Here is a 23,050-nt window from a genome sequence, read left to right as displayed (position 1 = left end):
GGCAGAGCCTGAGGAGCCAGAAGCGGAAGTGGGGAGAGTCGGTTCTCTCCGGAGGTTCCCGGGTTGCGGGACTCAAGCCCCGCAGTTCCAGGAGAGGTTTCTTCTGCTGCCGGTTGCGTTCTGTTTGAGGTCCCGGTGTACCAGGAGCTGGTGTGAGATGTGTTGTGTTCAAGAGCAGGTTGCTATGAGACAGTGTAGTTCCCAATGATCCTCCACCTGGAATGTACTTTTAACTTCCCCTACAACTCTTCAAATTCCAGGTCTTCGAAACTGAACTGAAATTTGTCTTTTCCCTGCAGACTTCTCTAACCACTCCAGGCTTTGGGGACTGACTTAGCTGGACTTAGCTATACTTATTGAAGTATAGTTGATTTACAGTGTTGTGTTAGTGATTCAGTTATACACATATATATATTCATTTTCATATTCTTTTCCATTATGGTTTATTACAGGATATTGAATATAGTTCCCTGTGCTATGAAGTAGGACTGAATATAGTTCCCTGTGCTATGAAGTAGGACCTTGCTGTTTATCCATTCTATATATACTAGTTTGCATCTGCAGCTTTTTCAAAAAATTGTACTGGAAGGGCCAGAGAGGTTCAAAGTCTGCCTTCTAGACAGATGCAAAGCTCCGTCTGCTCACCAAGGCAGATCTCGTAGAGACCTGGCCCCTCTTGTGAGATTACTATTGTGTAAGCATTGGAGCCTCTGGTATAGGCTGCTGCTTATTAAAAAACCAGAGGTGTTCCTGGGAAGGACCAGGAATTGGAAAGGAGAATTTTGAGTTCTGGTTAGAACAGGTCACTACAATGTTGAGACTAGTAGGACACAGTCAGTGAAGAAAAGAAATTAGCGAGTTAACAGGTTCCAGTGGCAGAAGTCACGAGTAATGTCAAAGTTGACCATACATCTGACTAAACATCTATCATTTGAAAAGGGTTTAGGTGTCCCTATGGTTTAGAACCATAGGGGTGTGTGAACCAATGAGAGGGAGAAAAGCTCTCTTCATACATAGGAAGACTAGATTTTTGCAATGAGTAAAAAACAAGGGGTTTTTGAACAGTTAGGAGAGTAAAGTTTTATTGCAACAAGTCATATAAGAACTATGGAAACTTCACTATTGTGAAGCATTCCTGAGGGAGTTCTATTTCACAAGATTCCAGAAGGGTCCTCAGCATCTTCAGTCTTCATGAAGATAATTCAGGAAGAAGAGAAGAGAGGAAAAAACACTGGCTGCTCTCAGGAAACAAAACTGAACAAGTTGGGACTCTGAGACACCTGTTCAGACATAAGCAACTGCAGTGGATTTAAATATGATTCAGCTCCTCAGTCCGGAACCTGTGCTCAACAACGGGAGAGGCCACAACAGTGAGAGGCCCGCGTACCGCAAAAAAAACAAAAAAACAAAAACTATCACAACATGCATAAATAATGCTTTTGATACTATTTTAAACATGGTTCCGGACGCGCAGGCCCAGCGGCCATGGCCCACGGGCCCACGGGCCCAACCGCTCCGTGGCATGTGAGATCCTCCCAGTCCGGGGTACGAACCCGAGTCCCCTACATCGGCAGGCAGACTCCCAACCACTAGCGCCACCAGGGAAGCCCTATTTTAAACTTTTTTAAGACAGGTTATGAATTAGCTTTGTACTGAGCTAATGTTATAGATGACTAGAGAGCTACCAAATAATTGAACTACTGAAAAGGCTGAGTGAATTTAAATTGTCATAATTTGATTATTGATCTTTACAAGAGAAGAGCCACTGAAAATGTAAGGTTCCAAGGGTTTTCCAACCTCCTTACTATGAGAGGGTATAATCTCATATAAATTAAATCAAATGGCTAATCACATTTTTAAGAGGTCCATAAGGCATTTGAGAATTCCTTAAATACCTTACATATTGTTATCATAATACTGTTAATTATATCACTGTAAGTTCACTAGTACAACATGTTGCACATGTTGCAAATTCCTTTTCTGAAGCTGATCACAGTTGAACTGATTTATAGAAATATGTAACTGCTAATCTGTATGGATGCTCAGCCAGCTACTTCGCAAAGCAGTGCTGAAAAACTTGTAAATCTAATTTTGAGAGCCCGTAACCCCTACTTCCAAATTCCTCTCTCCACCTTCAGTGAACAAAATGGAATTTGGATGTTCAGTTGTTAAGTAAATAATAATGGAAGCAGAACCCAAGGAAAGTACATGTTGGTCTCTCAGCCTAAACTTCCACTATCTACCTGCCTAACATTGAGTCTCAAATACTCAGTTCTACTGCCACCTGCTCTCAAAATTGTTTCCCTCTCCACAAGCTCTTCTATGGACATTTTTGTACTTAACATACCAAATTGTACTCACTGGTTTTGTCTGATCTTCGTATTAGCAATTAAAGGCAGACTGTCCTTTCTCACTTCTATATTTCCTGATCCTGGCAATGTCTGGTACATGTTAAATGCTCACCGAATTTATTTTTTTTATTTTTGGCTGCATTGGGTCTCCGTTGTTGCGTGCAGGCTTTCTCTAGTTGCAGAGAGCGGGGGTTACTCTTTGTTGTGGTGTGCGGGCTTCTCATTGCGGTGGCTTCTCTTATTGCGTAGCACAGACTCTAGGCGCAGGGGCTTCAGTAGTTGTGGCACGCGGGTTCAGTAGTTATGGCTCCTGGGCTCTAGAACTCAGGCTCAGTAGTTGTGGCGCACGGGCTTAGTTACTCCACGGCGTGTGGGATCTTCCTGGACCAGGGCTCGAACCTGTGTCCCCTGCATTGGCAGGTGGATTCTTAACCACTGTGCCGCCAGGGAAGCCCACTAAATGTTTTTTGAATGAATTAATGAACAAATGAACTAAACAATATTGATTCCAGAGGTTGTAACTAAGTATTTCATTACTTAAAACTATGTTTAATATCATCCCCCAAAAAAGAAGGTTAAAAAAAAAACCACTACTCTTCTCAGCCTGTTCCTAAGATCAATACTTTAATCCTTATGTTCATTTATATTCATGTATATGGTACCGTTATACACTGGCACAATGTAAGATTAGCTTTCAGTACTTATTTTTCATTCACATTCACTATTGTTAGTAGATTAGCACCAAAAGACAATTCCTAAAGAAATATGTCTCATGAAATGATTTATCAATATATTAATGTTGCTATTAAAATTAATTTTCTCATCCAATCTATCTCTACTTTCAAATCAGGACTTTTTCATGATAAAAGACAGGTCTAACCACTTTTTAATTCTAATTTTCCTTTGGTATAATAAATAAGCCATAGAGCAACAGTTTCTGCCAGTTTTAATAGATTAATGTAACCACTTATGTTTCTTCCCAATTTACGTTCTTACAGGTAAAATTCCATTACAATGAATTCTCTTGGATAGCCAAATTGATTGTTATAGCAAACCCACTGTTACAGTGAAATTATTTTATATATATTACATAGCTTCAGGATCAATTTATTACAAAGATGCTAGGATTCAAGAAGTGAAAGCCAGCATCTGAAACCTGAGTAAAAAGTGACACATATACAGTTCTTTCCATCAATAAGATCAGAGATCACTGTGTAGTACGGTACTGTTTATTTTGAAATTTTGTGTGTAAAATTACAGATCAAGAAATAATTTCTCTTTCTCCTTCATATAATAAAGGCTCCAACAAAGTAATTGTTATACCAGTTTATTCTTCATAAATAAATCACTATTATAATTGACTATTGAGAAATTAAAATGTTTGAACTTTAAAAAAAATACAGAGCCCTTCTTGATTAACAGAATTTGTTTTGATGGGATTTTATCTATAGTATCTTATACCTTAGACAAGGAACCACTAAAACAAAGTCAATGACAAAATATTCATATAACTATATCACAGATTTCAGGAAACAAACATTAAGAAACAATTTAAAACTACCCAGTAATAGCTTCACGTAAAACCCAATTGTAATTAGACTTCAAAGAGACAAGAATATTATTTTATGTTGAGCTAAAATTAGGAAAATCTTCCACTGTTGACATTTTCATGTTCTTAGTTTGTCAATCAAATAATCAGCCTGTAATGGAAAAATAACATATTTTTTTATTCTAGTTATCATAGCCTACATGAAATAATTCTACTGGCACCCCTATTATAATAAGCCACAGCAGAAGAACTGGATACCACATATTCTGTTCCTAAAAATATCTTACAAAAAACTCTCAACATAACAGTTTTCAAACTACAGTAAAGGTGTTTATTCTATACTATATATAAATAGGCAGATTTTTATCCACATTGCCGTTTTGTTAGATAGTTTCAGTAAGGAAAATAAATATAATACTAAAGACATGGAAGAACCTGAAATGCATTTAACTAAGTGAAAGAAGCCAATCTGAAAAGGCTACATACAATATGATTCTAATTACATGATATTCTGGAAAAGGCAAAACTGGAGACATTAAAAAGATCAGTGGTTACCAGGGATTAAGGGGGAGGGAGAAATGAATAGTCAGAGCACAGAGGATTTTCAGGGCAGTTAAACTATTCTGCATGATTCTACAATTGTGGATATATGTCATTATACATTCATCCAAACCCACAGAATGTACAACACCAAGAATGAACCCTAATGTAAACTATGGACTTTGAGTGATAATAACATGTCAATGTAGTTTCATGGATTATAACGAATGTATCACTGTGGTGTAGGATGTCGACAGTGGGGAAGACTGCGAGTATGTGGGGACAGAGGGTATACGGGAACTCTGTGTACTTTCCATTCAATTTTGCTGTGAACCTAAAACTGCTCTAAAAAAATAAGGAAAACAAAAAGAATAAAAAGTAAACTAAAGCCTTCTAGTTACATCATTTCAGATACTTTTCTCAATCATCATATATCTGAAAAATTATGTAAGATTTCAGAATAAACGTTAATATCTTTATCTTGATTTTTTCAGTCTCATAATATATACTTAAATACCTAGATTTAAGAAGAGTTCAGATTCCCAGGACGAACCATTAATAGATCTCATAACTTTGTTCATTAATTTTTTTCCCAACTAAAAAATCATGTAAGGAAATATAGTTTAAAAAGTATAAAAATGTATTTCTAATTATTTTTTACTATAAAAGCATAGGTAGTGTAGAAACTTAGAAATACAAATAAGAAAAAAATATCTGTTTTTTATCATACTGATTTTTTTAAGAGACCACACCAGCTTCCTACAAAATATCCCACTTTTTAATTTCAAATATATACACCACATACCTTAAATATATGGACAACAAGTTGAGGAGAGAGATAATAAGTTTGAAATATGAAGTTTCTAGAAATCAACTGCTTTTTCATTTCTTTTGTACTATGACTATAATAATAATCTGCATTAACTAATGGTAATTACTTAATTTGCAATTTGATGGTTTTTCAGATATAGCAACTATAGGTCACCTTATCATCATGGACACATAAAATAAGAAACATATATTACTAGTCAAGTGGCCCTGGAAGGACAGAGTCATTTAATAACTAAAGCTTGACTGTCAGGTTACAAGCCAATAATCAGTTGAATTCTATTCTACTTTTGCCCTAGTAAAGCAAAATTCTGCAATTTTTTTAGGCTCAAAGCTTCAACTTCAGATCTAGTAGCTGATGCTACTACTTGCATCAATTTCTGCAATGAGGTTGATGATGACAGAGGCAGCAGATAACATTTACTGAGCCCTCATTATCTGCAATGTACAGTTTTAAGTGCTTTACATGTTAATTATTTCATCAATCTTCTTATCAACCCTAGATGTAGGCACTATTACCTATACGTCAGTAGTAGATAAAAAAACTTGGGCCTTAAAAAGTTTAAGTAACTTGCACATGGTCACTCAAGTAACTAATAGAGCCACAATTCAGAATTCTGAACTATTAATGCCATGAACTTCTATATCATATCCTCTGCTTACAATTGAGAGACTTTGCCATAGTATCGCTTCCTACAGATTTGATGACCTGGAAAAGTACCCCAAATTAAAAATATTATTTTAGATATGTGCAAATAGAATGTTAAAACAGATGATCAAGTCTGTAAGTGCCCACTGTTGCCAAGAAAAGAAAAACTACAACAAAAAGGACAAATATTTTAAATATTTTTGTATGCTGCTATCATAACAATAACACTTACTGTGATAAACCAATAGGAATTCACTCTATAAACCAATTTTGATAAGAAGCTAAGCTGATCGGCTGGTGCCAGAACATGAAGGTGCAAATGGGAAATGGAACAGAATGGTGGCACATGGAAACCCATTCTGAAAGAGCAAGGTAAGAGATAATTGACAAATTAGTTCTACAACAGTTTAAAACTATAGTTTCAGGTTAAAACACATAAATATTAAATATATCCAAAACAAGTTACCTAAGGTAGACAGATTGCCACTCAAACATCTCTTTCACTGTTTTTCTTTATGAACTTGAGAGTATTCACACAGTTCATCTTCATGTTGAAGTTCACAATAAGATAAACTCTTCATTGAGAAAGGTTTTCACAGAATATTATGCCTCTGTATAACCCTTATGAATTCTGAGCTGGCATTATGTCTTATTACTTCAGTTCTTATCATATTAAGCTTTAATTCTCCTAAAAGATGTCTCTGCAGTGAATCTTAAAATTACTGAACGCTGAAGTAGAAGTAGGATTCCTTTTTCCAAGACATAGCCAGTAGATGGCGCACTTTCTCCTTTAATAAAGTGGTCATTTCCTTACCCTCACTAAAAAAACTTTATCATCACTTAAGTTTCTTGAATACTAAAAATAAGTTAGATGATAACTATTCATAACTATTTGCTTTATAAAATATTTACAAGAGAATTCCTTTGGTAAAAAAATTTTTTAATATGATTTAACCTCTTAAAAATCCATTTACACACAGTTTTGGAAGTCTACTTTGTAAGTGGAGCAAGGCACACCTGTAACAATAATTCAAGCCTAGAAATATTTGCCTGTTCAAACTAGAAGTAAGTCTCAATTTTTAAAAAAGACTAAAAATGACTGGGAACGTGGGAAGAAGGCAAGGAGAGGTGCTATAATGCAGCAGGACAGGACAGACTGTGGAATCAGACCCGTAACATATTGAAAAGCCTCTACCACCACCCAGAAAAGGAGACTAGGTTTTCCCTCTATGAAACAGGAGTCATATAATGGAATCAAGTAATCTAAAAGCAAGAAGTAACTCAAGGGTTCACTCAACCTTTTCATTTTAAAGATTTTAAAGATGGGGAAACCAAGATCTAGAAAGTTGAAGAGACTTCTCAAGGTCACAAAGTTAGGCAGTGGTAGAGCTAGAATTGAAACTCAGGGCTCTTGACAACCAGTCCAGTGTTCATTCTTCTAATGAGCACTTCTATGACTGGGAAGGGAACGTGTTGGTTTTGACCAAAGGGTCTCAAATACCATCTGTTCCTTGTCATTATCACCCTTGGATATAGTTCATAATAGTTTTCACAGGATTTTCACACATTCAATCTCATTTTAGCCTACAAGTAGGCACTGCAGGTACTATCTTGGAGAGTTTAAATGACTTGTCTAAAGTAACACAGCCAGTACAACTACAGTAGAAGCAGTAACACTGATAGCATTAGAATTCAGGCCTCTGAATTCCAGTGCAGAGGTGTCAAAGTAATCACTATACTTGCCTTGGTACTACTTTGATCATACAAGGCAAAATCGAAATCTTTTAAAAAGAAAAAATAAATAGATTAATTAAAACAGTTACCAAATTGAATATTGAATGCTTTTACTCAAACTTTGGTTAATGTCAGAGTGCAGTTCAACAAATTCAAGTTACTTTCATGCTAGAAGGGTAATAATATATTTTTAAATCATATAAAATAAATTTTTTCTAAGGAAATTCAATTTACTCACAATTTTATAGGAATGCACATATTGAACAAAGAGGACTAAGCAACTAATTTTACCTACCCACTGCTTCAATATACTTGTCTGTCCAAAACTAAATGTGGTGATTATTAGACGATGTTGAGATGTGAAAAAAAGTTTTGTTTATTAAATTTACCAATGAACAATATGTTCACTTTCAGGAAAACTGCATTTAAACCATGAATTCTGCCATCTCTACTTTCGTTTTCCTGAGGAAATAACATTTCAGAAAAACCAACTGCATATATTGGTTTCTATCTGGAAGTATACATACCTCGTATTTTTGAAGTCAGTGAAATTATTCCTTTCAAGAATGGTTTTTCCAACAGTTACCATGTTCTCAACTACAAAACAGTAAAGAAACTACATTACACTATAGGAGACATTAAGTTCACTACCTAGTTATTAACCCGAAATTTTAGGGTCCTAGTAAACAGTCGTATCAAATGGATACACATTTAAAGACATCCAGTAGCTCTAAGTTACGAAGAAATTTGCTTATCAACAACTGAAATGAAGGTTCAACCCATCACAAACTGTCACACATAAGCTGACTTTGAACAGCTGTTGAGGGATATTACCAAGTGACTGTTTAGTACATCTGATCCTACTGAGGTCTAATTCTAATCGTAAGGAAACCAAGTAATTAAACAAAAACTGTTTGAGTTAAGAGGACAAGAAAACTTTGAATTTGTCTTTGAACTCAAATTAGGAATATGACATCCCTTTATGTTGGCCCAGCCATGACTAGCTAAATGTTTTGTTTTGGCTTCCAAACTCTTATTTGCTTTAGCATCTTTATTGTCTCAATGTTTCATGGCCTTCAGGTGGGAATATGCTTCCCCATTAAAAAAATTTTGGTAACCCAGGATCTTCAAAGCACAATGCCAAACTTTAGATCTCTTTTGTTTCTGAATGGTGTAATCAAGCATTTGAAAAGAGAAGAAGTGAGAGAATCTGCAGAGGGCAGTTGTTATAATGAGGCTTATAAAATCATTGCTAACAGTTTACCTCTCTAAGTCAGGCTTGAGTGGGAAGGCTTCCATGACAAGGCCAGTACCACAAGGTCAAAAAAAAAGCTCATGTTACTTCGAGCCAGACTGTATCTTGTTTTCTTTTAAAAATACTCCCAAGGGCTTCCCTCGTGGTGCAGTGGTTGAGAGTCCGCCTGCCGATGCAGGGGACATGGGTTCGTGCCCAGGTCTGGGAAGATCCAGTCGCGGAGCGGCTGGGTCCGTGAGCCATGGCCACTGAGCCTGCACGTCCGGAGCCTGTGCTCCGCAATGGGAGAGGCCACAACAGTGAGAAGCCCGCATACCGCAAAGAAAAAAAAAAAAAAAAAAAAAAAAGACACAAGAAGTATTTCCAGACATAAAAAGGAACATTTTACAATGATAAAAATGGATAATTGAGAAGACATAACAATCATAATTACATATTCACTTAAAATCAGATCCAAAATACATGAAGCAAAACCTACTGTCTCTTTCCTATTTCATTGATATCTACTCTACTATTTCCTTCTTCATACTTTATTTTGATCTGATTTGCTTGCCTCTTTCTAGCATCCTAAACTGGAAACTTAGGTCATTGGTTTTGTACCTCCTTTTCTAATGTAAGCACTTAAAGCTATAAATTTCCCTCTAGGCACTTCTTCAGCTACATTCTACAAATTTTGTTATGTTGTATTTTTATTACCAATCAGTTCAAAATACTGTCTTTTTTACCTATTTATTTAGAAGTTACTTAAAAGTGTTTTAACTTAAAAATATTTAGTGCTATTCTAGATTTTATTATTTATTTTAATTCCATGGTCATCAGACAATGTATTTTATAAGATTTTGATCATCTGAAATGTATTGAGACTTATTTTATTGTCCAGAATATGGACTATCTTGGTGAACATGTGCTCATAACAAAATGTATATTCTATAGTTAGGTGAAGTTCTATTAATGTCAATTATAGTCACAGTGCTTGATAGTATTATTAAGCTCTTCCATATGTTTATTATTTTTCCAACTTCATAGACTGTGTAAAAATATTAATTTCAAGGACTTTTAAAGTTTTATTATGGAAATATTCAAATATACACAAAATCAGTAAAAACAGTACATATAATGAAATCCCAAACACCCACCATGCTGCTTCAAAATTAGTAACATTTGATTTGCAACTGTTATAAAAACTTTTAACAGGAAAAGAAATACTAGAAAAAGAAAAGCAAGCATAAACACATTTCTCCCTCCTTAAGAAAAACAGTATAAAAGGAAATACTTAAGGCTGGTGGCTGTTGCCTAGTACTAAATACTGCACGTATATTGGCCTCTGTCTGTTGGAAGGAGCATGAAACATACTGATAGAACTGAAGATGACTAAGGAATTTCACAATACCTCGAAAAAACAGTTTAAAAACTGGTAATTCAGTAGTCTAAACACTAATAAACCACATATCAAGGTTTTCATCAAAGAGATTTCTTAGTCACCTTCAAAAATCTGGCCCAACTTATCTATCTTGCCAGCTACCTTAAAGTATTGACCAAACATCCCAGACCCTGATGACAATGGCTATTGAAGCAGGTTTGAAGTAAACTTAGCAATGTCTTAGTAAACCGTAGCTGACAAGTCACAGAAATCATGTATAGGAAAATACAGGATAATCCTGTAAGAGACAAGATTTCAGAATCTCTTTTTCAGAGGCTAAAAGTTCATCACTAAAATCTCATAATTAAACTTTGGTCCTACTTCATCTATACAGGAAATTGCAAGGCAGGAAACTACAAGGCAGGTACCAATATGGTCTCACTCTCAGGTAATATGTACTCATATGCCATACTATAACTTATTTGTTTATAACTTTTTCAAAATTAATTTTTATTGGAGTATAGTTGCTTTACAATGTTATGTTAGTTTCTGCTGTACAGCAAAGTGAATCAGCTATATGTATACATATATTCCCTCTTTTTTGGATTTCCTTCCCATTTAGGTTACCACAGAGCACTGAGTAGAGTTCCCTGTGATATACAGTAGGTTCTCATTAGTTTTCAATTTTATACATAGTAGTGTATATATGTCAATCCTAATCTCCCAACTCATTCCACCTCCCCATTGCCCCCTTGGTATCCATACGTTTGTTCTCTATGTGTGCATCTCTATTTTTGTTTTGCAAATAAGTTCATCTGTATCATTTTTCTAGATTCCGCATATAAGTGATATTATACGCTATTTGTTTTTCTCTTACTGACTTACTTCACTCTGTATGACAGTCTCTAGGTCCATCCACGTCTCTGCAAATGGCACAATTCCGTTCCTTTTTATGGCTGAGTAATAGTCCATTGTATATATGTACCACATCTTCTTTATCCATTCTATTTGTTTATAAGTTTTCATATTATCTTTCACTTTCAGAATCAAGAAAGCCATCATTTAAAAAGCATAAAGAGGCATTATCTTTTAGAGATTTAAAAAATTAAATAACATGGCGTCTGATATTTGCTTAAAATCCACTGTGGGAGAAGGTTAATACATGTAAAGAAATTGGCCATGAGTTAATAAATGTTGAAGTTGGGTGATAAATACATGGAGATTATACTATTTTCTTTATTTTTGTACATATTTGAAATTTTTCATAATGCAAGTTTCAAAAAGCCATAATGCTCCTTTATCATGATACCTGGCTAAACTGTTTCTTTTCAATTGTCACTGCCGTCACTGATGCCAGTTCACGATGATATAACCATGAAGAATACTGCCATCAACTTACCCAGTTCTATCTGATCTTTCTTTAGATATCTGCAGTTTCCAATATGCACCTTTGGCACCACTAGATAATGATGAGGTGCTGCTGGCTTGATATCTTTGAAGCAAACTAGGTCTTCATTCTAAAGGAAAATATCATTTGTTAGTGAATTTTTAAAAAGAATTTCCTAATGCTGTTCTGGCATGTCTTAAACATCATACATAAATCTCAGTCTGATAGGGAAGTGGTGCTTATGTTACAACTAATCTCCATTGGGCAGTTTTGTGATTATGCATTATGTCCATAAAGACAAGCTTTAGCTTCCTCCATGAGATGCTCATTTATTCCAGAGAAGAAAAAAAACTTATATAAAATCAATTTCCGGAAAACAATTATGAATGAAGTTCATTAAAACTTCATTACCATAATCCCAGAGTTTTTTTTAATTTCATTATATATTTCTCCATCTCTACCCTAAGGTTTTTCTACTCCTAATACGTACTTTTAAAGGTTCTACCACAAAATCATAGCAAGATTGATAAATTCTTTTTTACATTTACTTTTTTTCCAAAGTGCCATTTTCTTCATTTATAACATCATCTAGCATCTATATATCCAGGGGTTACATTTTTAAACATTTTTACAATAATTATAAATACTTTTTCTTTACAATAATTATAAATACTTTTTCTTTACTTGCCACTTTATAGCATTAAAAAGACTCTGAAATGCTGAAACAAACTCTAGTATACTGTACTAAGTTATGTGTCCAGTCCATTCCATGTATGGTATCAGTTTTCTGGTTTCTATACTCCACACATTAATGTAAGGAAAAAAGAAAAGGAAACAAAAAAGGGAGTCTTTCAACCTATTAACATTTGAGTTTCAAGTTTTTTCAAAAGAAAAATCTATATTCCCTAAATAACCTTATTCAATATCTTATATTAAAAAATTAGTCAAAATTAAATAAAATCAGTATCAATAAGCATAGTTTCCCAGAATGCACTGTTGCTCACTAGTTCTCCATTCCAAGAACTAAAATTCAGTTGGAACAAGGGCCTCATATCCATGCCAATAATCTTGATTTCAGTGAGAATAATGATGAAAGGCAATTGTACATACTGTAACACAAACTTCCTTATCAGTATCCATACTGCTCATCTAAGCTTCAGGTGACTGACAAATTGACCTGCAGTGAGACCACAATTCAGTGAATGGGACTTTTTGTCTACTTTAGCCCCCAGCAGAGTCATGACTGAAATGGAGGGCAGCAAAAATACAGTATTTTGTGTCCCTCTCCTATCTCAAGGCTTCTATAAAATGTCCACAATATCACTCTATTAAAATACTGCTTAAATATTGATTTTGTTGCTGTCCTCATTTACATACTTTCAACCAAGAGCTGCCAAAATGTGGAGGCACAGCCACACAAAAATCTCCATTATTTTTCCAGATATTGAGTGTAACCTGCCTATAAGATGAGAATAGAGAGGGGGAGAAATTGTAACTTTTAAGACCTTGAAGTAAACAGTGATCAACTGAATGTAGCATGAGCTATGAGGAAAGTACACAAACAAGAAATGAATTGAGGTGCCTGCCTACAGAAACGGATTTATGCTGTGTTTAAAGAGTATGAGAATCCTATTGCCCCCAAACTTTGAGGAAAAATCTATAGCAGCTGTTGCTTTGCGTTAATGTATCAGGAAAATGAAAGGAAAAGAATCTGTTACTCTCTTCGGCTGATGCAAGACAAAGGTTTGAGGATAAGATAGAAAATTTAGTAGAAACAGAAAATCATGAGAGGTGACCAGGGATAATGTATGCAGCATACTCCCCCCAGCGCCAAGAGGAAATCTTCTGATATACTGGGGAAAGTGATGGGTTTCCTGCAATTCAGGGACAGAGACTCAGACCAGGTGGGGTGTGTGTGTGTGTGTGTGTGTGTAAATTTACGTAAATATGTATACATGTGTATATATATGTGTGTTATATATACACACACACACGTGTGTGTATAGTCCCAGAAGGTTGGTTGACTTGGGGAACCCCAAGAGCTAACCCTAACCCTAAAATAACAAGCATGACAATTATTTCCATTTTTATTATGGTTTTCCCGTCTAGTAGTAACTTTAAATATACGTATCCATGGAATGTTTTAGAAAGGGATAAGATCAAAAGGGATAAGACAGCAATGTTTTTGAATGTTTAAAGTTTTCCATTATTTACTTAATGCTTCCAGCTGAGAAACAACTAGTATCGGGGGTCAAATCTAGTACAACAAAATTGTACTTCCCAGACTGATTCATAACACAACAATTTTATATGTCTTTATTTCCCCCTCAATTATGGCATTAACTTTTAAAAATCCAGAGGTAATTCTTTCTGGTACAAAATACATCCCGATTAGAATTATTTTGAGATAATATAGCTGAATTCTACCTCAAAACAGGAGTAACACTTCTTTAGATTCATGGAACTACAAAATGCTAGTCTAAAGGATAACAGGAGAAAAACATTAAAGAAGCTCTTAAAAATCTGCTGTCATACATGACTCAGCCATAAGAATGAACCAAATGCCCAGTTCTGTCTTCATCTCCCAAAACCCTATTTTGAAAGGTTCTGTTTACTAAATGTCGTGTGTGAATATTTTACTTTCCCAATTCTCGTTAATTAAAGAAATCTACCAATTGACATAACTGTCATCATCACCAGCAGATAAAATTCCTGTCAAAAGCAAAGCGATGACGTTTTATTTAGCCTATGCAATCAATGATTGAATTAGATTTCCATTAAGCTTTCTAAAATACTGAAACTGGCTCTCTGATGTCTCTCATTGCTACTACTGATCTAGCCAGTATTTAGACTCTTCATTTAAAAGAAAGACTGGGGCTTCCCTGGTGGCACAGTGGTTGAGAATCTGCCTGCTAATGCAGGGGACACGGGTTCGAGCCCTGGTCTGGGAAGATCCCACATGCCACGGAGCAACTGGGCCTGTGAGCCACAACTACTGAGCCTGCGCATCTGGAGCCTGTGCTCCGCAACAAGAGAGGCTGCGACAGTGAGAGGCTCACGCACTGCGATGAAGAGTGGCCCCCGCTTGCCACAACTAGAGAAACCCCTCGCACAGCAACGAAGACCCAACACAGCAAAAATAAATTAATTAATTAATAAACTACCCCCAACATCTTCTTAAAAAAAAAAAAAAAGCCACTACAAACCCGTACAGGAAAGCTATCCAAAGATCACTCATTAAAAAAAATAAATAAAAGAAAGACTGTCCTCCCATTCCACAGATAAAGAGGCAAAAAATATGAAATAATATTTCTACAAGGCTATTCTTTGCAGCATGATTTATGATAGCAAAAGACTGAAAATAACCCAACTGTCCATAAAATTCAACTAAGACTGGCTGAATAAATTACAGTAAATCCATACAGTGGAGTATTGTGTAGTTATAAAAAGGAATGAGGAAGATCTTTATACACTTATGAAATCATTTCTGGAATAAATTGCTAAGGTAAAAAAGAAAAAGCATGGAACAAGGTTAAGCTATCTTTTGTGTAAGAAGGCAGAGTATAAATATAAACACACGCATACATATCTACTCACAAAGGAAAGATAAACCAAAAATATTTTTTAAAGGTTTGTTATGGGGAAAGAGGAACAGGGTAGAGGTAACAAGAGAATGGATACTAGACTTCAAATGTACTTTGCTTTACAATTTTGATTTTAAAAGCATGTGAACATTTACGATACATTTTTGGACTCAAAAAAAAAAAAGTAGTCCTTAACAATGGAAAACAAACAGAAATGAGTGAACCTAACTATTTGTCATGTTGGTAGCATAATTACACAAAGAAAAGATAATTTCAAGTGACTTTAAAATACAGAATTTTGACTACCTATACCTAGTGATACCCACTAAAAGAGAATTTTTCACGTCAATTCAGATCATAGGCAAGCTTCTCAAGGGTAGGACATGCCATGTTCATCTTTGACCTCCAAGTAACACATATCAATAGTAAGCCTGCAAAACCTGTTCAGTAAATGACAGTTGCTTAAACAGAAAGATAAAACTACCGATATTCCCTTATCTACCCCTTAAAAAAATGGTGTGTCATTAGGGTTTTCATATACTTTTCCTCAGAAATGGATGACCTTCAGGCTTCCCTGGTGGCGCAGTGGTTACGAATCCGCCTGCCAATGCAGGGGACACGGGTTCGAGCCCTGGCCCGGGAAGATCCCACATGCTGTGGAACAACTAAGCCCGTGTGCCCCAACTACTGAGCCTGCACTCTAGAGCCCGCGAGCCACAACTACTGAAGCCCGTGCGCCTAGCGCCCGTGCTCCACAACAAGAGAAGCCACGGCAATGAGAAGCCCACGCACCACAACGAAGAGTAGCCCCCGCTTGCCACAACTACAGAAAAGCCCACGCGCAACAACAAAGACCCAACTCAGCCAAAAATAAATAAATACATTTATTTGAAAAAAAGAAATGGATGACTTTCTTAAAGTTGGAATTATGGCCATTGTTTGATTATAACAGCGTTTCTTAAACTTTTCTCATTATCACCCTCCTAAGGAACATTTTTAGACTTTTTCCTAATTGCCCTCCCATGATATGTTAATATCACAAATATATTGTGTATCTCTCATGTCCTATATGGCATAGCTGTACTTTATATATAAAGAGTAAACCATATACTTTCCTCCTTCACCTCCTTCAGGGCTTCATTCAAATGCCACCTTCTTAGTGCAGCTTTTCCTGACTAAAAATTTAAAATTTGCATCCCTTTTCTCTTTTTTCATTCCCATCTAATGAACTATGTAGCAATATTCTGAACTATGTATCAATATGCATTCTCTATATTTTACTTATTATGTTGCTTACTATTTCCTGTGAGTAAGCTCCATGAAGACAGGGATTGTTGCACATTTTATTTACTGCTATATCCTAATGCCTCCAACAGTGCCTGACACACAGAAGGCACTCATTCAAATACTGAGTAATGGATGAGTGACTGAGTTTCTCTTTCTCAGGGACAAAGCTCTACCACCGTGGGCCATTTTTTTTTTTTTTTTTTTTCCCGTGGGCCATTTTAAACCTCTCTCCATTGGTACCTTCCCATCGGGATTTAAACACACCAAAGTCTTCACTGTTTTAAAAAGCTTTCTGTTAACTCCATCTCCTCCTGTAGTTACCTTACCTTTTCCCTTCTCCCCAAGACTGCCAAACTTCCTTCAAAAGTCGTCTGTATTTGCTGTCTTCAATTTTTTATCCTTCAGGTTCTTATCAACTACAATCTGCCTTCTGCCTCACCACTGCACTGCAGTTGCTCTCCTCAAGGTCAATGACCATCACTCTGGGGACAAAACCAGTTCTGATCTAAGTTGCCCTCTCTGCAGGCATACTGGAGAGTCACCTAACCCAGATTCGAGGATTAGGGAAGGCTGATGTTGCTGCCAATTCCTATCTTCCTAACATACTCCCTCCCCTTAGCTTTCCTAGTTTTCCCTCTGTTTCTCTCTCCTCCTTTCAGGTCCTCTTCCTCTGCCTCTCTCTTGTAGGGGCCCCTTCACTTCTTACTCTACATATACTTCCTAGGTGATCTCATTAATTTCCCTCTTTTCAATTTCCATCTGTAAGCTGACAGTTTCTATAATCTGAGCTAGAGATGCACAACTGTGCAGTGTCAGACTCCTAAATATCCTTAAATTGATTGACTTTTCTTCATTCCCACTACTACATCTTATTTCAGGCCATCATCAGGCTGGATAACTTCAACAGTCTCATAACTGATCTCCATGCCTCCAGGCTGGTCCTCTCTAAATCATTCTCCACAATGGTGTCAGATAATCTTTCAAAGATCAAACCCTTTCATGTAACTTCTCAACCCCTTTCTTCCAACCCAGCATTAACAGTAGCATTAAACACTGTAGAGCTTCCCTTCACTCTTCAAATAAAGCCAAAACTCCTTAACATGAATTACAGTAGCCTTAATAACTTGGCCCCTTGTCTACCTCTCTAGCTTCACCTTTCACCACTCATCCCCTCAAACTCCATGCTCCAGTTAGACTGAATTTCTGTTCTCCTGTGGCAGAAACCAAACCTCTGAAGGTACTCTTTACCAGGGGCATCTTCTCTCCTCCTCACCTGACCAATGCCTACTTACTTTTTCGTGTCTCACTTCCTCTGGAAAGCCTTCCCTATCCCTTCAAATCTGGGCCAGGTGCTCCTCGCACGAGCCCTGCAAAATACTGCAGGTGGTAAAACCATCTCATCATACAACAGGGCACTGTTATCAGCTGCCTCTTCTGTCCCTTTAGATTATAAAATCCAGACAGGGACTATCCTTTACCTTGCTCACCAATGAATCTCCAACAGTGCTTAGAAGGACGTCAATTTACTTTTAACAAATGAATGAATGATTACTACAAAAAACCACAAAGAAGCCCAGAATCTTTGGAGCTGATTCTTTCAAAAGATGTTTCTTGGGCTTCCCTGGTGGCGCAGTGGTTGGGGGTCGGCCTGCCGATGCAAGGGACACGGGCTCGTGCCCTGGTCCGGGAGGATCCCGCGTGCCGCGGAGCGGCTGGGCCCGTAGGCCACGGCTGCTGGGCCTGCGCGTCCGGAGCCTGTACTCCGCAACGGGAGAGGCCACAGCAGTGAGAGGCCCGCGTACCGCAAAAAAAAAAAAAAAAAAAAAAGTATGTTTCTTTAAAGGCAAGTCGAGCTGGTGGAAGAAAGTGCCTACCAGATCATCTGTTTTAAAATATCTGGACAAAGTCTTAATGCTCTGAAAATGTCCACATATCCTAACTGATAACACTTCTAAGGAAGTGGACCCTTTAGTGGAAATCAGAATCTATTAAGTAATAGTTTGACCTCGGACCCACTCCTGCCAGCCTATTTTCGGTCAATCTAACAAATAGGTTTTCACAATTACCATTATCTATTTTCTACTGGTTTCTCTTCAGTACCAGTATTAAGAGTGCGGAATGTAAAAGCAGTGTCTAGAAAGGCGGGGGGAGGGGGGTCCTTTTAATAAAATCAGAGGCCATACATGCTATTGTCCACAAAGTACCTCGGCAGCTGCAGAGAGACTTTACCACTACATTTTCTCCCCTTAGAATAGCAAAGAGGTGGCTGACACTCCCTGCACCTAGAGAAGCAAGTCTGTTATTAACACTAGGACACCCAGCCTCCCCCAGCCCCATTTATCAGGACCCTCCCCACCCGATCCACATCAGCGAGGTCCCCTCGCGGAGCCCCCAGGAGCGATCGGGTCCCCGGTCGCGCGTCACCGCCAACCTCACAGTACAGGAGTTCAGTGCTGGGATCCTGCTGCGCCGCGATCCGGCAGAACACGCACTTGCTACTGTAGTTCTCGAGCTCCGGCGACTCTGCGGCGACGGCGGTGGTCTCCGAAGGGGATCCCAGAGGTTCTGCAGCCGCCGCTGCCTCAGAGTCGGCACGTGACTTCTTGAAATCACATTCCTGCTCCTCCGCCATCGCCTCCGCTCCCGCGCCGCCGAGAGCCTCAGGATTCTCAACAGGGCCTACGCAGAGTTAGCCTCCCGCACCTCCTAGATTTTACCTCGAGGCGTCGCCCCTCGCCTGGCGTTGGGGCGGATAGGGAGTTGGGCACGCTCGCTGATCCCGGGCCACGCCAGACCCAAGGCGACTGACTAGCTGCGGAGCCTCAAAGCCAGAGGCTCGCTTGCACGCCGGCTGCCACTAGGGGACGTGCGAGGACGCTACACGGAAGAGTGGTCGGCCGCAGCAGTTGCCCCTCCCTCTGCGTCTCGTTGGTAACTACGCAGGACTTCCGCCAAAACGCAGGCTCGCGCCCCACGTCGCGGTGACGTCACGGGAGCGCCGTGTCCTCGGGGCGGAATGGAACCTGTTGACTGTACTGAACTTCGTTTCCCTGAATCCTGCAATGTAAGGTGCCCCAAGAGTGTATAACGATGTCTTAAAAAAAAGTTTTTAAAGTTTAATTTTTTAAGCTTACGAATTCGTAGGTTTTAAGAGAAAGAACAAAATATCTAGAACTTTGTTTTCAACAAGATCATAGTTGATCCTTTGTGTACGCATTTTCAGCCATGATAATTTTAGGTGCTAAGCTCAAAATGTGAAACTGAATTTCCCATCTGTCTTTAATTGTTGTTGTTGTTAACAGCACCAGCTAGATCAAAACAGCGCGCTTTATCTCATTCTTCATACACAGGTAATGTGGAATCCTGTAGTTTATAGTCTGAAATATTCCGGAACTTTACTGCCAGTTGCTCATTATGCCTCACCTGGATCACTGCGATATCCTTCTAACTAGTTTTCCTCCTTGAGTTTTCTGCCACTCAGGTAAAAACCGTGTGTTACCAACTCAGGTGCTTGGACTCTTAGGAGTCTCAGACTAAACTTTTAAAAGGCCTCTCAGGGCCAGGAAAGCCATGCCAAGGGATTATCACAGATTTTGCCTAACAGATTTGGATGAATTCCTCCCTTTTTGAGGTTCCCCCCACAAAATACCTTAAAACTCTTGCATTTGTTTGGAGGTGGCCTTCCTTATTTATTGGATAAAGTTTCTGGGAACCTCTGAGTTCCCAATTTCTGGAGGGTTCAGGTAGAGAGAAAATATAAATGTTTCAATTCTACTTAGGGGTGTAATTTACCAAACTGCTATAAATCATAATTAGCTTGAGGGGAAGGGTTTCCTTGTATCTGGAGAACACAGAATAAAAGCCAGTAATATCTCAGGTGAGACCGAAAAATTATAACCATATCCATCAGTTTACTCAATCTCATGTAATTAATAGTTTTATAGAGCCATCTGGTTTACCCAGTTCAGCGGTATGATTTGAAAGTTATCAGAAACTTGTACTTGTCAAAAAGCCCTTTCTATGAATCTTCCTGAAATGAAGCATTTTTGTTTTTTTAAACTTATTTTATTGAAGTATAGTTGATTTACAGTGTTGTGTTAATTTCTGCTGCACAGCACAGTGATGCAGTTATGCATGTATGTACATTCTTTTTCATATTCTTTTCCATTATAGTTTGTCACAGGAAATTGAATATAGTTTCCTGTGCTATACAGTAGGACCTTGTTTATCCATTCTCTTTATAATAGTTTGCATCTGCTGATCCAGAACTCCCAATCCACCCCTCTCCCACTTGGCAACCGCAAGTCTGTTCTCTATGTCTGTAAGTCTGTTCCTGTTTTGTAGATAAGTTCTTTGTGTCAGATTTTAGATTCCACATATAAGTGATATCATATAGTATTTGTCTTTCTCTTTCTGAATTACTTAGTATGATCATCTCTAGTTGCATCCATGTTGCTGCAAATGTCATTATTTCATTCTTTTTTATGGCTGAGTAGTATTCTATTGTATATATGTACCATATCTTCTTTATTCATTCATCTGTCAATGAACATTTAGGTCGTTCCGTGTCTTGGCTGTTGTGAATAGTGCTGCTATGGACATAGGGGGAGGCGCACCTGTCCTGACGATGTCCCTGGTGATACCTGCGATTGCTTTGCTCACTTACCTGTTACTTTCAAAAACTGGCTTCCCATTCCCAAACCTTGGACTTGATATAGTTCCCTACCATGGAAGTGGGAGGAGCAAAACAAAGTATTTAAAATAGTCTGGAGTATATGTCCTGGTGTGGGAACAGGCAAAAATACAGGCACTGTGTGTGCACAGACAGAGCTGCTACCAGGTGGGGTTCTGGATAGCTCCCCTGAGGAATAGCAATTTGCGTTGTGTGACAGTAAACTAATTTTAAATTTTATTTGTGAAATGGAGTGCTCTTTTCTAATTTCAAAAGGGCACCATATGGGCCAGTAGCAACCCTGCTTCAGAGCAGGCTCTGGAGTTAGACAGCTGTACAACTTACCATCTGTGAAGACATGGGCTAAGTTTTTTATCTTTCCCTGAGATATATATATATATCTCTCTCTGAAACACTCTGCTGCACACTTGAAACCAACACCTTGTAAATTAACTACACTTCAATAAAAATAACCAATATTGAAAATAATATACAATATGAATGTAAGTCACATTACTGTTATCAGTAGCAAACATTTATTAAGAGCCAACTCTGAACATCATACCATACTAAAACAAGCCTTTATTTGTCTGTGCTTTCCGTATCGCTTACTGATCCATTTCTCTGCTCTCCTTTGCAACCAAACTCCCCCCCAAAAGTTGACTATACTCTTCCGAATCCCTCTCCCCCTCTCCTCTCACACTGTCTCCCATCAAGCTTTCACTGCCATCATCCCGTCCAAACTATGCTGTCAAGTTGACCAATGACCCCCATGTCACCAAATCTAATTGTCTCTTCTCAGTGCTCATCTTTTCAGCAAAAGTTGATTATTATCTTCCTCTTGATAAAACATTTTTTTCCTCTTGTTTTCCAGCACACCACACTTTCAGATTTCCTCCTACTTGATTGGTTGTTCCTTCTGCAGTCTCCTTGGCTGCTTCCACTTCTTCCAAACCTCTCTCATCACTAATGGGCTTTGGTCCTAGGTTTTTCTGTCCCTCCTTCTCTCTCTCCCTCCCACTCACACATAAAAAGCTGTACATATTTAACATATACAATTTGATACTACTCTTCTCTTTAGCTATACTCACTCCTTTGGTGATCTCATGCAGCCCAATATCATCCCATTAGTCAGTGACAGAGCAGAGACCCCAACCCAAGCAGTCTAATGGGAACCTGTGCTCTTAAATCATGGTACTTTGACGTGTACATGTGTTCAGATACGTCTAGTATGAGTCATGTTTATTAAATACACATATGTGAAAAAAAGAAAAAAATATATACATATGAATTTGTAAGAAAGATACCTGAAAGAATAGATACCAAATATATTTGCATTGTGATCTCTGGATGGGTAAATTATGTCTTGATGTTTTTCTTTTTTTTGGTTTTTCTGTATATTTTACGTCTTCAACAATGAAAATATAGTACTTTTGTCATAAGGAAAACATTTTAACAGATTTTTAAAATTCAGAATTCCAAATAAACTTCATTTCCTTTAATCATTCTCTATTTCATAAATAATCTCATTCCATAAATTTTTGAGTTGTTCAACCCTGATGTCAAGATCCATGAAGCATTTTTAGGCAGATTTCTTGGTGTTTGGGGGAGAGACAGACAGTGGAGCTACTACAACCATATGTCTGATACAGTGCAGTATTTAGTCCATTTTGCAGTGAGGATAGGAAAGTGTGTTGGTGAGTTTGTCTTAATCTCATAAAGTATCATCTCATCAGTAACACCCCTTTTCCACATCCTAAATAGAAATTTCCTGAACACAAATACAAAAACCTTCTCTGGCTTATATTTAGTAAATAGGAGTAACTTTTTGCTGTTTCACTAGTGTCTCAAGAA

General features: G+C 37.7%; 1 protein-coding gene and 1 long non-coding RNA gene across 8 annotated transcripts; one reads left to right on the top strand and one right to left on the bottom strand.

Annotated features, from left to right (window-relative positions):
* Window positions 1-3,558: 3,558 nt before the first annotated feature.
* On the bottom strand, window positions 3,559-19,235 carry HINT3 (histidine triad nucleotide binding protein 3). Of its 7 annotated transcripts, XR_012324823.1 has the most exons (7): window positions 18,956-19,235; window positions 11,666-11,783; window positions 11,152-11,303; window positions 8,916-9,175; window positions 8,179-8,248; window positions 7,661-7,698; window positions 6,150-6,276 (listed from the first exon to the last, which is right to left on the bottom strand). XR_012324823.1 is itself a non-coding variant. In XM_019951844.3 (5 exons), the coding sequence occupies exons 1-5, from the start codon at window positions 19,154-19,156 to the stop codon at window positions 4,019-4,021; spliced, it is 549 nt and encodes a 182-aa protein (XP_019807403.2). In that variant the 5' UTR covers window positions 19,157-19,235; the 3' UTR covers window positions 3,559-4,018. The 7 variants fall into 7 exon arrangements, 2 of the variants coding, with proteins under 2 accessions (XP_019807403.2, XP_073645666.1); XR_012324822.1 differs by lacking the exon at window positions 7,661-7,698 and having other exon boundaries at window positions 6,209-6,276; XR_012324824.1 differs by lacking the exon at window positions 7,661-7,698 and having other exon boundaries at window positions 6,209-6,276; window positions 11,152-11,270.
* Window positions 19,236-19,596: 361 nt separating this feature from the next.
* LOC109552823 (uncharacterized) lies at window positions 19,597-21,436 on the top strand. The gene is made up of 2 exons (XR_012324828.1): window positions 19,597-20,845; window positions 21,082-21,436. It is a non-coding gene; the product is annotated as an uncharacterized lncRNA (long non-coding RNA).
* Window positions 21,437-23,050: the final 1,614 nt, after the last annotated feature.

This window comes from Tursiops truncatus, chromosome 12 (assembly GCF_011762595.2).
Source record: "Tursiops truncatus isolate mTurTru1 chromosome 12, mTurTru1.mat.Y, whole genome shotgun sequence".
Lineage (NCBI taxonomy): Eukaryota > Metazoa > Chordata > Mammalia > Artiodactyla > Delphinidae > Tursiops > Tursiops truncatus.
The sequence above is the reverse complement of the archived record's forward strand: the minus strand, read 5'-3'. Positions and strand labels throughout refer to the sequence as shown.

Bases quoted from the DNA above. Each gene is read 5' to 3' on its own strand.
- HINT3 (XM_019951844.3), bottom strand. From the start codon at position 19,156: ATGGCGGAGGAGCAGGAATGTGATTTCAAGAAGTCACGTGCCGACTCT. The intron at 8,249-11,665 runs GTAAGTTGATGG...ACTGTTTTGTAG, and splicing joins GAAAGATCAGATAGAACTGG to TTGAGAACATGGTAACTGTT. The intron at 4,052-6,149 runs GTAAGTGTTATT...TTTCCATTACAG, and splicing joins ATTCCTATTGGTTTATCACA to GCTGATTATTTGATTGACAA.